Source organism: Schistocerca nitens, chromosome 2, assembly GCF_023898315.1.
Source record: "Schistocerca nitens isolate TAMUIC-IGC-003100 chromosome 2, iqSchNite1.1, whole genome shotgun sequence".
Classification (NCBI taxonomy): Eukaryota; Metazoa; Arthropoda; class Insecta; order Orthoptera; family Acrididae; genus Schistocerca; species Schistocerca nitens.
The window spans coordinates 197238807-197253585 of NC_064615.1; the positions used below are offsets into that span (position 1 = coordinate 197238807).

The window sequence follows — 14779 nt, forward strand, 5'->3', positions numbered from 1 at the left end:
TTTTTAAATGTAGCAGCAAAACTAGACTAAATGGTTCAGCTGAAGTAATAACAGGATATGTTAAGAAAGGCAGTCCAAAAAACTTTAAGCAACTGGAAGTAGAAGCAACATCCTCCACTGAATTAACGGAGTTATAAAAATTCTAAAAAACCAAAGGATCACATGGTTTTGATGGAATCTTAAACAGCATTCTTAAATGTTGTTCTTAATCAATAAGTAATGTCCTTAGTGCTATATGTAATGCATCACTGACACAGGAAATTTTTCCAGGCAGATTAAAATATGTAATTCTTAATTCCCTTCATAAGAAAGGCGACAAGAAAGACTTATATAATTATCGTACAGTTGCCACATATCTCTTTCCGGAGCCTTCGAAAAAGTAATGTACTCAATAGTAGTCTCACGTTTAAATAGAAATATTTACTTACCACATAATTGTTTGGATTCCAGGAGAGTTTGCCGCTCGGAGTGGTTGCGCGGTCTGAGGCACAATGTCACGGACTGCGTGGCCGCTCCCGCCGGAGGTTAGAGTCCTCCATCGGGCATGGGTGTGTGCATTGTTCTTAGTGTAAGTTAAAATTACTTTAAGTAGTGTGTAAGTCTAGAGACCGAGGACATAAGCAGTTTGGTCGCTTGGGAATTCACACATTCCAGGAGGGTTTCTCGGCTTAGAATACAATTTGTATAGTCAGTTTGTATAGTCACTTACGATTGTTTCTGTAGATCATGTTACTCTCATAGAAAAACTTACGTTTTATGGAATTAATGGCCTTACACACAACTGCTTTGAATCATACTTAACAAACAGAATGCGAAACGTTGTGCTGAATAATTCAAACAATATTCGAATGGCAGAACATTTTAGTGACTGGGAAGAAATCAGAAAAGGAGTCCCACAGGGTTAAATTTTAGGTCCACTCCTATTCCTTGTATATGTAAATGACCTTCCACATAACGTAAGTCAAAGAGAATTGATTCTTCTTTCAGGTGATACAAGTGCAATAATAAATTCCATTAGAGAGAAAACAACAGAAGAGATGGTAAATTATATATTTCAAAGAATTATTAAGTGGTTCTCTGTAAATAGACTGTCCTCAAATTTTGAGAAAGCACACTATGTTCAGTTCTGTACAACATATAGAGTCATGCAAACAACTGATGTAGCACACGAACAAGGCTCAATAAACAGGGCAGAATACCGCAAATCGTTGGATGTACATACTAATAAAAACCTGAACTGGAACAAACACTGAGCTGCTCAAAGAATTAACTTTTGCTTTTCGTATAACTGCTATTCTTGGAAACGACTGAATCAATGTCCTGACATATTTTGTGTATTTTCAGTCAATAATGTCTTATGGAATGATTTTCCGGGGTAACCCATCGCTTTGAAAGTCTTAATTGCACAAAAGTGAGCAGTAAGAATGTGTGCTTTTCTAACCTGCTGACATGACTAGTGGCGGATGATGCTCATGTGCTAATGTACTGCAGCACATTGTAAATATCTCTCTAAAGTTATGAAATTTCTCTTCGAATGTAAGCTGGAAATGGCACTAAAATTACGCTAATTCTTTTAGAATGCCTGCTGGTATGCAAATAAAACGGACTAAAACACGGTTTGTCGTGCTCTCTCTGTGATAACTTGAAACCAGTGTCTAGCACTGAAATGACAGTGAGTCACACTACGATCAACTCAGAGAAGGGACACAGTTGTCTGTTTTGGACTGCACATGCTCTGATATGACGTCATCCCTACTGGCACTGAGGGTGCTATGTTGCTCATAGCTCCATTTCAATATTTTTCTTTGAGCACTGTGTGTAAAGTATGGTGCAAGTATAGTGTATGAGGGATTCTGGAGTAGTTTGCACACTGGCGCTGGGGCCGAGTTTTCTAGTCTATACACCGGGAATTCGTTGGCTGGGGTTCGAATCCAATTGCTACCAACATTTTTTTTCATTTCTAACGCTTTGACCGCTGCAGATGTGTTCTCTACATTCTGTGATGGGAGCAGTTTTGTTGTCCTTGTACAGCTCACCTAATTCTGCTACATGTGTTGAGCGATGGTGTTTCGGCCACTATGAAATACTTACCACCGGATATTAAGAAAACTTTGAGGCAAAAATATTTGATTTTTGTACTTCTTACAGTCTGATATCTTCGCTTGATTAAGGACTCAATTTCTTTTCGGTATTCTTCATAGTTACTGCTCTGCATCAAATTAAGTAAAGCAGGGCACAAAGTTTTAAAGAGTATGAAGTGGTACAAACGCAATGGGTTAACCTTTCGTATGGTTGATTTTAGCAGAGACACTGCTGTGTATGAAATATAGATACTATATCGAAATTTCATTTGAAATTGAGGGCAGAACTATGTATCATTTCATTTTCGAGCTATTGGTTATTATCTGAGGCAGACAGTTGGACATGATGGGCCCATTTTCGTCACTGTACATTTGGAATCATATGGCCCTAACAATCGTCATATTTCACAAATGGTTCAAGATATCGAAATGAGTTTTGTTGCAAATTGTAGCACACAAAGAGCTACGTATAAAGAATCAAAACTCTTTTATTCGCTGAGATATGGAAATAACTCTTTCGCAGTACTGAGAGGGTCAGCGGAAAAGGACGCGTATAACTCCTAAGTTCTCTAAAGATTACTATTTAGAGTATCAGGCATTTTCGAACATCTACCCGCGTAAGAGTACTAGAGCTGAATGGTCAACTGCACACACTGCCAGTTCAATATCCTTGGCTCAGTACCTGATCGTACTGTTGTTTTTCGTTTTCTTTTTTTTTCATTTACTTTATTCCTCACAATGTTAGACTTACATTATAAAATTTAAATATATTTAATCAGTTCAGTTTATATAAGCAAAATTGATATATTCAATTTATTTACTATTACTACCATTGTAAGTCATATGGCTACATGTCACCACTGCACCACATTGGCAAAATTTTGCATGACCTGCCACTGGTCGTGACACAGATACCTCTTCAAGGAGTTGGGCATTTTAATTGCACCATCATAGTACGTATAACTGCTAATGAAATTCATTATAAATACTCCATTACAATTTGAGAAGAATATCAGTGTCCATACCAGCAACACTAGAGGAAAAACTGAGCCTTCTACCCATTATTAAAGCTGCCAGTGGCTCAGAATGGAGGTATATGTACAGCAACAACAATATTTGATAATTTGTCTAACAACATAAAATGTTTGACACTTAACAATCTAATGCAAAGTTATTTCTCCTGGACAAAACTTGGTAGCCTATAAAAAAATTCTAGTATTCAGTTTTAATTGCATAAGTGCACAAGAGCTGAAAAATAATATACTCATTGATGTCAACGCTAATCATGTATTCGTACCTTGTAAACGGACTTATTCCACATCATTTCGATAAAAGAATCGTTCAAATGATGTTGGACATGCAACTAATTAATTAACTAACCTTTCTCCGACCTGTAAATAGGCTTACCTAGCCAAGCACAGAGAGGAATAAGGTTTAACGTGAACTCTGTAGTTCGGTGTAATCAGACATTTTTCACATACAAAAATCCGTTGCAGGAGCGAAAGAAACCGTGACTCAGTAGAAAAGTCCTGGGGAGCAACTGGGGACCAAATCCTGCAAGCCAGAATTGGTAATCTATCATTAACATTCTGGGTCATCGAGTGACACACATACGTATCGTCGAAAGAAAAGTAAGAAACAAAATAAAAAAGTAATACCAAAGTTCAAGCACGCTTTTCAGGCTGTAGAAATACTTTCCTTCCACGGGAGAACTAGCTGTGTTGTTCCCATTTTTGCATTATTTCACACTTGATAGAGATATATTTTAGGATGAACTGAGTGTAAGTTGTTAAACTCGTATAATATTTTATTAATTTCTTTATACCTTTTTTATGCAAACTAAAGGATATTTACATGCCCGCTTACTTGTGCAGGATTAGAATTATCCAGGAATGAGTAGGTAACTTAACGTAGTTGTGGGTGCCACTCAATGTGCTTCACAGACTTTTTTACCAGTATATGGATTAAACATACGTAACATGTGATAACAATGTTCTTTATGTACGAGTGTGTGATTAATGTGCTACAGTATATTTGTTTTTAAGAAGTTGGGCAAGATTATTATTTTAGTTTTCACAAGACTGATCAACAGTGAAAAGCAGAAAATGACTGTTTCTGCCAAGAATTGTTAGAACAATAAAAAGTGGTGACCAGGTGACTAGAGGTGCCTTTACATTACTAAACATACCACACTGCAATACTTTTTTGTAAAAAAAGTTACAGAAACTAGTGCTTCTGTTTCTCACGATCAGTCTTGTAGCGAACATCAGGATGGAAACTAGTTTTTGTACTCTTACTAAAAAGGTTAAAACTGTAAGCAAGTGAATGAAAGAACCAAAAAGAAAGAGAGTGTGTATTTTACAGTGCCTGATGATGCACACAAAACGTACACCACGCAAGAGGCATTCTAAAGAACAGAGAATGCTGAGTTACAAATATGCATGACGTCAGCTCTAGAATTTACCTGTTGGCACACAGAGGTGAACACACATAAAAGGAGTACTGTGATAAAAGTAAATAAAGGAAGTGTAAACTTTAATAAAATGTCTTTATTGCAATAAATATGTTTATAAATTAATTGTGCGTGATTCAAATCAGTTGGTTGCAGCTGAAGAATTCTCTGCTGCATAGGTACTCACAATGTAGCATTCATGTGAGAAGAGTGTCTCTTTGATCACAAATTACTGACCTGTCGTACTGTACAGTACAATACGAGTACATGTTTAAACACAGCTCATTCAGCTGCCTTGGGCACAAAAGACAGGTTCTTTTACTTTTTCAGAAAAATCTGACTGTAACACGAGTGATAAACTCCATTCCTATGAAAAATCAGCTCACTTCAAAATACTGTCTCAGACGTCTCCACATTGGCTAAAAAGCTGCATAAACTAGTATTTCAGTAGCTGTTACAGCCATTACATAGCAAGTCACCTCTATATCTAACATAATATTTGGTCGTGTCGTGACAATTTTGCATTTTCACTCGAATGATCCGATTTAATTGTTTTTTGGCATTTCATTCACGTGAATCAAGCTAATCTACACAGTTCTGCATTCTTGAGACTGAAATGAAAATTCATCGAAAACTGTTATTTTTTAATATAAAATGTCGCTCTAATGGTTATGAAGGCTGGGATAGGAATTTGCTACCTTTATGTTACAAGATAGTGTCGATTTTTTGTTTCACGTGCCAAACTCAAGAGCATGCACCTAACAATGGACAAATTAAAACTTAGTTGGAGAAATATACATTTGGCATTGTTTTTCTTCAGTACTGCTGAATACTGACTGTTTGTTTGTTGTTGAATAACCACGCATTCGGGTCATTTTCTAGAGCCACGCTTGTTATCAGAGATACTTGTATTATGACGAGTTTTGAATTCACACTTTCTTTGATGCAGATAGCTTGAAATGGAGGTAAGGAAATAACAATCGTAGGTCAACTATTTCTGTTTGAGGTAAATGGTCAACGAGTTTCACAGCAATTAAATTCACTGTCAGAGATCAGCATAGCAGTGATCACATTCTCCTGCATAGGTTTGTTGACACGTAAGACTCTGTCCTGATAAATTTGGACTATTATCCGCGTAATTTTCACGCCTTCATATTGTGTAATATATTTAATCCACCCGATGCTATTAGAAACATTCTGTTACAAATTATTGAGCAATTCAAATCCTAAGAAGGTTATAAACATTGGTTATGTTGAAATGTCGTGACGTTATTACAGATGAATGTTGTTTAGAAATAAAATGTTACTTACTGCTAATGAAAAAGTTTTTTGTACGAGGCAGCGTTTTGAAGTCCTGGAAATGTAGTTATTGTTAAGGGGGTATTGATAATGACGTATGGAAATTTGGTGTATTGAATCTAAGTGTCAGCTCCCAGACATGGACAGCGCTTATCCCGAAGAGACGCTTTTGTTGTGTAAGCCCTGACTGAGTCTGGAAAAAATATCTAGAAGACTAGTTTCACTGTTATACTCGTCTGGAAGAGAAGCGACGGAATAGAGACATTGGCAGACTATTCACCGTTTGAAAGAGCATATTATTTAGTATCGTCTACGTTTTCCCCTCATTTGCGTTTCAAACTCTGCATCATCTTAATTTACACGTCATACCGTCCTAATAGCTGTCTTGTAAGTATCGTCTAGTCAGTGCTTTGAAGCACAGCAAAATCGACACAGCTGTACGCCACATACTTTCCATTCAGTTCAAAACAGAGTTAGGAAGACGTTGGTAGAGGGACTGAGTTCTCCTTACGCGTGTCGGGCAGGCTTTGTTACCAATGTGACAACACCCATTTGAGGTTCGAACCAGCCTCTGTTCCCACGCGACTATGCCCCTCTTTGGACGGAGCCAACGGGGCGAGGCTATATCCTGGCGATGACCGCCCTCACGGCGGCCTTGATGGCGGCGAAGGTCTCTCGGCCCGTGGGGATGATCTGCGAGGCGGGCAGCAGGAAGCCGAAGTCGGCCCGGTCCCTCAGCTCCACGGCGTAGGCGTACTTGATGCCCGCCACACCTTTGGCCCAGTCCTCCGAACAACCTGCAACAACACCGCAACACATTGTTCATCTGCCTGCGTGTACAAAGCATCTGACGTTCATACTCATGACTATTCTCATATAAGAATAACCCAAATTTGTATACTATAAGCGTCAACACGTTATCTGCTGTTAGATTTATTCGGTCAACTGTTGGAGCGGAACGAAAGCAAGAATCCCTAGAAATCACACAAAGGCTTTTTATCCGAATTTACATAGCCAAATAATGAGTGGGAGATGGACAAATTGGTATCAAACTGACCAGCCTTAGGTCTAGTTTTGCAAAGAGAGATTTGATTGCCTGGAAGTAATCAGAGTAGTTATGATAAACTTAGTGTTTTGAGGAACAACTGAAATATTTTAGGAACAGCTGCTGCTAGTTATTACTTAAAATAAGTATCATCTCTATAAGGCCTACATATATTGTTCACAAAAACTTACATTAATGTAGAAATTGTGACATTATTTCTTTCGCGTTTAAGAAATAAAATGAACATCAAATGACAGCACAAACTGATATGTTGATAATGGAACCGGAAGAAATCCTAACAACTGGTACAATGGAAAGTACATCTACATCTACATCCAAACTCCGCAAGCCACATGACGGTGTGTGGCGGAGGGTACTTAGAATTCCTCTATCGCGTCTCCCATCTATTCCAGTCTCGTATTGTTCGTGGAAAGAAAGATTGTCGGTCTGCCTCTGTGTGGGCTCTAATCTCTCTGATTTTATCCTTACGGTCTCTTCGCGAGATATACGTAGGAGGGAGCAATATACTGCTTGACCTCTCGGTGAAGGTATGTTCTCGAAACTTCAACAAAAGTCCGTACCGAGCTACTGAGCGTCTCTCTTGCAGAGTCTTCCACTCGAGTTTATCTATCATCTCCGTAACGCTTCCGCGATTACTAAATGATCCTGTAACGAAGCGCGCTACTCTCCGTTGGATCTTCTTTATCTCTTCTATCAACCCTATCTGGTACGGATCCCACATCGGTGAGCAGTATTCAAGCAGTGGGCGAACAAGTGTACTGTAACCTACTTCCTTTGTTTTCGGATTGCATTTCCTTAGGATTCTGCCAATGAATCTCAGTCTGGTATCTGCTTTACCGACGATTAATTTTATATGGTCATTCCATTTTAAATCACTCCTAATGCCTACTTCCAGATAATTTATGGAATAAACTGCTTTCAATTACCGACCTGATATATTGTAGCTAAATGATAAAGGATCTTTCTTTGTATGTATTCGCAGTACATTACACTTGTCTACATTGAGATTCAATTGCCATTCCCTGCACCACGCGTCAATTCGTTGCAGATCCTCCTGCATTTCAGTACAATTTTCCATTGTTACAACCTCTCGATATACTACAGCATCACCCACAAAAAGCCTCAGTGAACTTCCGATGTTATCCACAAGGTCATTTATATATATTGTGAATAGCAACGGTCCTACCACACTCCCCTGCGGCACACCTGAAATCACTCTTACTTCGGAAGACTTCTCTCCATTGAGAATGACATGCTGCGTTCTGTTTTCTAGAAACTCTTCAATCCAATCGCACAATTGGTCTGATAGTCCATATGCTCTTACTTTGTTCATTAAACGACTGTGGGGAACTGTATCATACGCCTTGCGGAAGTCAAGAAACACGGCATCTACCTGGAAACCCGTGTCTATGACCCTCTGAGTCTCGTAGACGAATAGCGTGAGCTGGGTTTCACTCGATCGTCTTTTTTGAAACCCATGCTGATTCCTACAGAGTAGATTTCTAGTCTCCAGAAAAGTCATTATACTCGAACATAATACGTGTTCCAAAATTCTACAACTGATCGACTTTAGAGATGTAGGTCTATAGTTCTGCACATCTGTTCGATGTCCCTTCTTGAAAACGGGGATGACCTGTGCTCTTTTCCAATCTTTTCGAACGCTACGCTGTTCTAGAGACCTACGGTACACCGCTACAAGAAGGGGGGGGGGGCGCAAGTTCCTTCGCGTACTCTGTGTAAAATCGAACTTGTATACCATCAGGTCCTGCGGCCTTTTCTCTTTTGAACGATTTTAATTGTTTTTATATCCCTCTGCCATCTATTTCGATATATACCATTTTGTCATCTGTGCGACAATCTAGAGAAGGAAGCACAGTGCAGTCTGTGAAACAGCTTTGGGAAAAGTATTCTCCGACATGCACTGTGGTTTGCGAGTACACGGATATAGGTATTCCATAGTGTTTCAGGCACGCGTCTGGAGCAGTAAATTTCCTATCATTCCCAAATGCGATAAAGGAAAAAATAACTGCATTCACTCTGCCATAATGTCGGTCATTGTTACCAAGGTTAAACGTAAAATGCATCCTGTGACAGAGAGAAATGTAAAGCTCTTTTACGTTATTTTAGTTATTTTTGTGGGCATCAGGTTCGAGTATGGAGACTTTACAGAAAGCAATCGCTTCGTTACTAAATAAACTTGATCAAGTGCCTAATATGAACATGTGTCTCTTATACTTTTCAACGATTAACGTTTCTCAATCGTAAACAGGAAAAAGTCAGTTAGAAGTAATAACAGTGCAGATTAATAATATAACTTTTTTTATGCTTTTGTCACGTACCATGTTCCTTAACAATGCCTAGGCCCATCCACTCATGTATCAACAGTTACTCTCATTTTACATTCGTGTTGAAGTAACCGTGCTGCGTTGAACACCACGCTAGTTTAGCAGGTAATTACTGATCGCTGAAGCCTTTTTGTATCTGTTTAAACAAGATTATTTTCAATTCACTGAAGTTAATGAGCGACAACCACAACGCTGTTTTGTCCTGAGATTTCATAAATAATCCTGCGCACCTTTCCGCGTAAGCGACCGAATCATAAACCACTTTCACCCTATGAACAGACATAATCCCGTGAGATTATAACCATAATTTTTAACAAATTCTACAGATAATTTATCCGCTATTCGGCTATGTGCGACTGCTCCCTGTGTGACACTAACAGTTTTCCGCACACTACCTCCGCATGTCACCAGTGGAATTTGGACAATGTTCACATTAAAAGCAAGACAGTACCCCGCCACAGAAAAAGCGCACTCAGCTTCGAAAATTCCAGAAGCCAGTGATGACTAAGGAGTACGGAGTACAATATCATTACATGAAGACACCAAAGATAGTAGTGCTCCTTACAACACTTGCGTACCGGCCCTAATGTCGAAAGACACTTGTTATCTGAACTGTTCCTTAGTTTTTAGTCTGGAGACTGGTCTGATGCTGTTCTTAATGCTAGGCTGTTCTGTGCAACTCTCTTAATTTCTTCATTCTTCTGTACATGTATGTTTTTCGAGTATCACATATTGATTACTGTGCCTAATGTTATTGTTATTACGTACTGTTATCTATTACGCTCATTTTAATTCTAATTAACTGAAGACAACTGATTAGATACACGCGAGGATGTGAAACCCCTAGACACCCCATGTGAAATAAATGAAATAAGTGGATTTACATGTAATTTGGACGTATTTCTTTTCTTCACTAGAGTTCTTTTCGCTGTTACCAGTTTACATTTTATGTCCTCTTTATTTTGTTCATTGTCACTTATTTCACTGTCCAAATAGGAAAACTAATCTACCACCTGTATCGTTTGATTTCATAGCCTAATTCTTCTAGCATCACCTGCATTAATTCGACTACTCTCTGCTATCCTTTTTCACTTTTACTGATGTTTATCTAATAACTTATTTTCAAGTCACTATTCAGTCCATTCAAGTGATTTTCCTAGTTCTATAGATCTCTGGCACACAGACAACACGAATTTAAAAAACATCGTTCTTGTGGAACACAACTAGCTCTTTACTCACACTAAGTGTTGACGGCTATTGACAAGGGATTACAAATTCATTATGCATTTCTATACTCTGAGAAACCTTTTGACTGTGTCACACAAGCATGTACTGAAATTGGGTGCTCATGGAATATCGTCTCAGCTATGTGACTGGATTACTGACTTCCTGTCAGAGAGAAATTGTGACATTATTCCTTTCGGGTTTAAAAAATGAAATAAATATCAAATGACAGCACAAACTGATATGTTGATAATGGAACCGGAAGAAATGCTAATAACTGGTACAATGGAAAATACCCTCCGACATGCACTGTGGTTTGCGAGTGCACGGATATTGGTATTCCATCGTATTTCAGGCACGCGTTCATAGTAGCTGACGGAAAGTCAGCAAGTTAAAGAGAAGTGATTTCTGGCGTTCCCCAAGGTAGTGTTATAGGCCCTCTGCTGTTCCTTATCTATATAAACGATTCAGGGTGATAATATGAGCAGCAGTCTTAGGTTGTTTGCAGATGATGCTGTCGTTTATCGCCTAGTAAAGTCATCAGAAGATCAAAACAAATTGGAAAAAGATTTAGAAGAGGTATTTCTATGGTGCGAAAACTGGCAATTGAATCTAAATATTGATAAGTGTGACGTCATCCACATGAGTGTTAAAAAGAATGCGTTAAATTTCGGTTACACAATAAATCAGTCAAATCTAAAGGCCGTAAATTCAATTAAACACCTAGCAATTACAATTAATAGCAACTTAAACTGGAAAGAACACACAGAAAATGTAGTGAGGAAAGCAAAGAAAAGACTCTGTTTTATTGGCAGAGCACTAGATCTACTAAAGAGACTGCCTACACTACGCTTGTCCATCCTCTTTTGGAGTACTGTTTCGCGCTCTGAGACCTTTTACACATAGAATTAACAGAATACATTGAGAAAGTTCAAAGAAGAGCAGCACGTTTTATATTATCGCGAAATAAGGGAGAGAGTGTCATTGACAAGAGGATTTGGGATGGGCACCATTAAAACAAAGGCGTTTTTCGTTGCGGTGGAATCTTCTCACGAAATTTATATCACCAGCTTTCTCCTCCGAATGCGAAAATATTTTGTTGACGCCGACCTACATAGGTAGAAACGGTTATCATAATAAAATAAGAGAATTCAGAGCTCGCACGGAAAGATAAAGGTGTTAGTTTTTCCCGCGACCTGTACGAGACTGGAATAGCAGCGAATTATTGTGAAGGTGGTTCGATGAACCCTCTGCCATGCACTTAAGAGTGATTTGCAGAGTATCCATGTAGATGTAGATTACGATATTATCAGCGCACCATATAGCTTTTAATTTCTCTCTCTAAATTTTAAGTTAGTTCCCACTGGGAACTCATAGACAAGATTACGCTAATTACAGCTCACACAGAGACGTTTAATACATCATTCTTCACTCCACATGCGTATGGCAAGGAAACAGAAATCCCAATATGTGATACTGCAGAAAGTATCCTCTGCCATGCATTCAGAGTGGTGTCTTTGGCATGGATGTAGATGCAGAACTGGATAAGGGCTACGACGTAGATCTGAGTGTATGTAATCAGTCTTACAAAGATATATTTCTTTACAAAAATTTTTGCCAGAAAGTAGTAGATATTGCAATTAAGAGACAAGTAATAAAATTTCATTAGAAGTGCAGGATTTCACCACAGGATTGTGGGTAATGACTGATTTGTCTGTACAGCGTCAGTTGAAATCCTCTGCGATAGCTCAAATGCTCCTCTGTTCTGATACCAAGACGATCTGAACGGCTTGACAAAACACATGAAGCACCCAAAAGGGGAAGAGGAACCAAAAGGAAAATTCATGGGTTGAGAGGGTGTTTGATGTTATTTCAGTGATTTCAAAATCAAGTCAAATTTACAAAGAAGACGACAGGATGAGCTCATTTATCATTAAGACGTTGCACCTTTTCTGATCTGTATGCGTGCCTTGATTCTTTGGCAAGGTGGTCATCAAGCTGCTGGACGCTCTCCCGAGACAAACTGGCCCACAACGGTCTTAACTGGTCCTTTATGTCCTGGATACTGGCACTTCGACGAAGCTGACTTCCGAACCTGTCGCACGCATGTTCTGTCGTGGATCTGGTGATCCTGCTGGCACAGGAGTACCTCAACACAGGCAGAAAGTGGATGAGTATTGTCCTGTCTGGCACGAGGCTCCTGTCGCATGAGAGGCAACAGCTGAGGCCGCAGGATGTCTGTGGCGTACCGTTGTGCGTTCTGAATTCCCTCAGTCACAACCAGCCATGACCTGAAGTCATCTCCGATGGCTTCCCACAGCATGACGCCAGAAATAACATCACTGTGCCTTTACAAAGCGTTGGAAGAATGGGACCTATCTCCAGTTCGTCATCATACTCGATGCCAATGGTCATCTAGGATAGTGCAGAACCTTGATTTATGACTGAACACAATGTGACGACGTTCATCAGCAGTTTATGTGTCCCGGACACCGCATCATCGAACGCAGCCATTTGTATTGCGGTGCATAATGCAGGATGACAAGAATTGTCGAAGGGAGTCCATTAGTGGTTGTAAGCGATTATGATCTGCTCGGTGCACAGTACGGTGATCTTACCTCCTGGTGACCGACTGTGTTGGACAGGAATCTTGACGATGAATGTGCCTACCATCACGTTTCCATGCAGTCCAATATCTGGCCGCTGTCACATCTGAATGCCCCACAAATCCAGTTACTGCAGCATTAGACCAGCCAGCCAAATGGAGACTCACAACGACAACAAGGCTCCTTTCAAACTCTGTCAGTTGCTGATAACGCTGTCTCGCACAAGCACGCAGCACCTCTGTGTCATTCACAATTATCTCTCAACATCTGATGCTGCTCACACCCTTTATATACTCTACCAGTCCTCGTAAGAACACTAAACACAAACAAGAGTAATGCTCTCTGGTGGCCATTCTCCCTCTCATACAGAATTGCAAATATAATCGTTTACACATCCATCGATTGAGTCTACGTGTACGAACTTACAATGATATCCGACTATCTCTCCTGGCTGTACCACTCTTCTTGTCAGTCAGTTTAAATGTGTACGGTACCTCTTGTATTAATGTAATCAACAGCCACGTCACTTGCAAGGAAGAAACATCATTCACAACTCGAGAAAGGAGAAAGCTGTACTGAAATGGGCCCCATTTTGTTCTTGTGTAATTCTGCATCGGTTTCATATGTCAACTGACTACTTTTCCGTTTGGAAATTTCGAGTTATATCCAAGATGACGGCTTACGAAATGGCAGCCATGTTGGTACCAAAACCTTACAGATTTTCGCCTCTCCAATGTCATATTCCTTAGCTGTGAAGCCTGTTTATCCACATCCACGGATTACCCTATACACTACCTGATCAAAAGAGTCTGGACACCCCTATGTAACGCAAAATTGATGAATATGTGTCACGAGAAGCGGACCCGCCAGCATAAAAGGAGGTAAAGAGAATTTTGTTGTTAGTAGGAAAGCAGTAACTGCAAAATGGTTTGATCAGGAAATATCAGTCACTTCAAATATGAAATAGTCACTCAATGCCAGCGAAGTAACAAATTTATAAGTACTATTGCTTGATCAGCTAAAGGATATATCAGTTTCATGTGTGAGTGAACATTGGTTAAAGGATAACCAAGCTTGTACTGCTAGAACAACAGGATTTGAAATTATTAGTAGCTTCTGCAGAGAGACTGCATAGGAGTAACATGCATATATGTTAAGTAAGGAATTGAATGCAAAGAAATTAAGTTCAGTAACGTAAATAACATTAGAAAAGTGTTTGAATATTGTGTTTGCAAAATTAAAGAACCCAAAATAATCATTGTCTGCATGTACCGATCCCTATCAGGCAACTTTATGGTGTTCTTGGACAGTGCATAAAGACTCTTTAGTGAATTAAGAAATTTTAAAGAAAACATTATTGTAGTTGGAGATTTCAATGTAAACTTTAACATAACCTGTCAAAATATAAACTGAAAAATTTGCTATATTCACATAATTTATGACCTGCTGTCCATGAATACACTAGACTTGGCACTAAAACTACAATTGATCAAATACTTTTTTGACTAGCAAACATTTGATCATAGTGTAGAATGATTGACGCTGGATTCTCAAAAGTAATAAAATTTAGTGTGAATAATGTACTCAGCGCAAATTCCAGGAAGAGTGAGAAATACTTCTATAGAAGACGTATGAATGATGACAATATTAGGATTTTTAATTCATTGCTAAAAAATTCAAACTGGGATTAGGGTAAACATGACAAT

At 39.1% G+C, this 14779-nt stretch overlaps 1 protein-coding gene across 1 annotated transcript in view; it reads right to left on the bottom strand.

The window, feature by feature from the left end:
* Positions 1-4730: 4730 nt before the first annotated feature.
* The window catches only part of LOC126234920 (carboxypeptidase B-like), a 250260-nt gene continuing 240211 nt past the window's right edge, over positions 4731-14779 (bottom strand). The window contains exon 9 of the mRNA XM_049943660.1: positions 4731-6629. Coding sequence (XP_049799617.1) covers positions 6454-6629 — 176 coding nt within the window. The 3' untranslated portion in view covers positions 4731-6453. The remainder of the gene's footprint in view (positions 6630-14779) is intronic.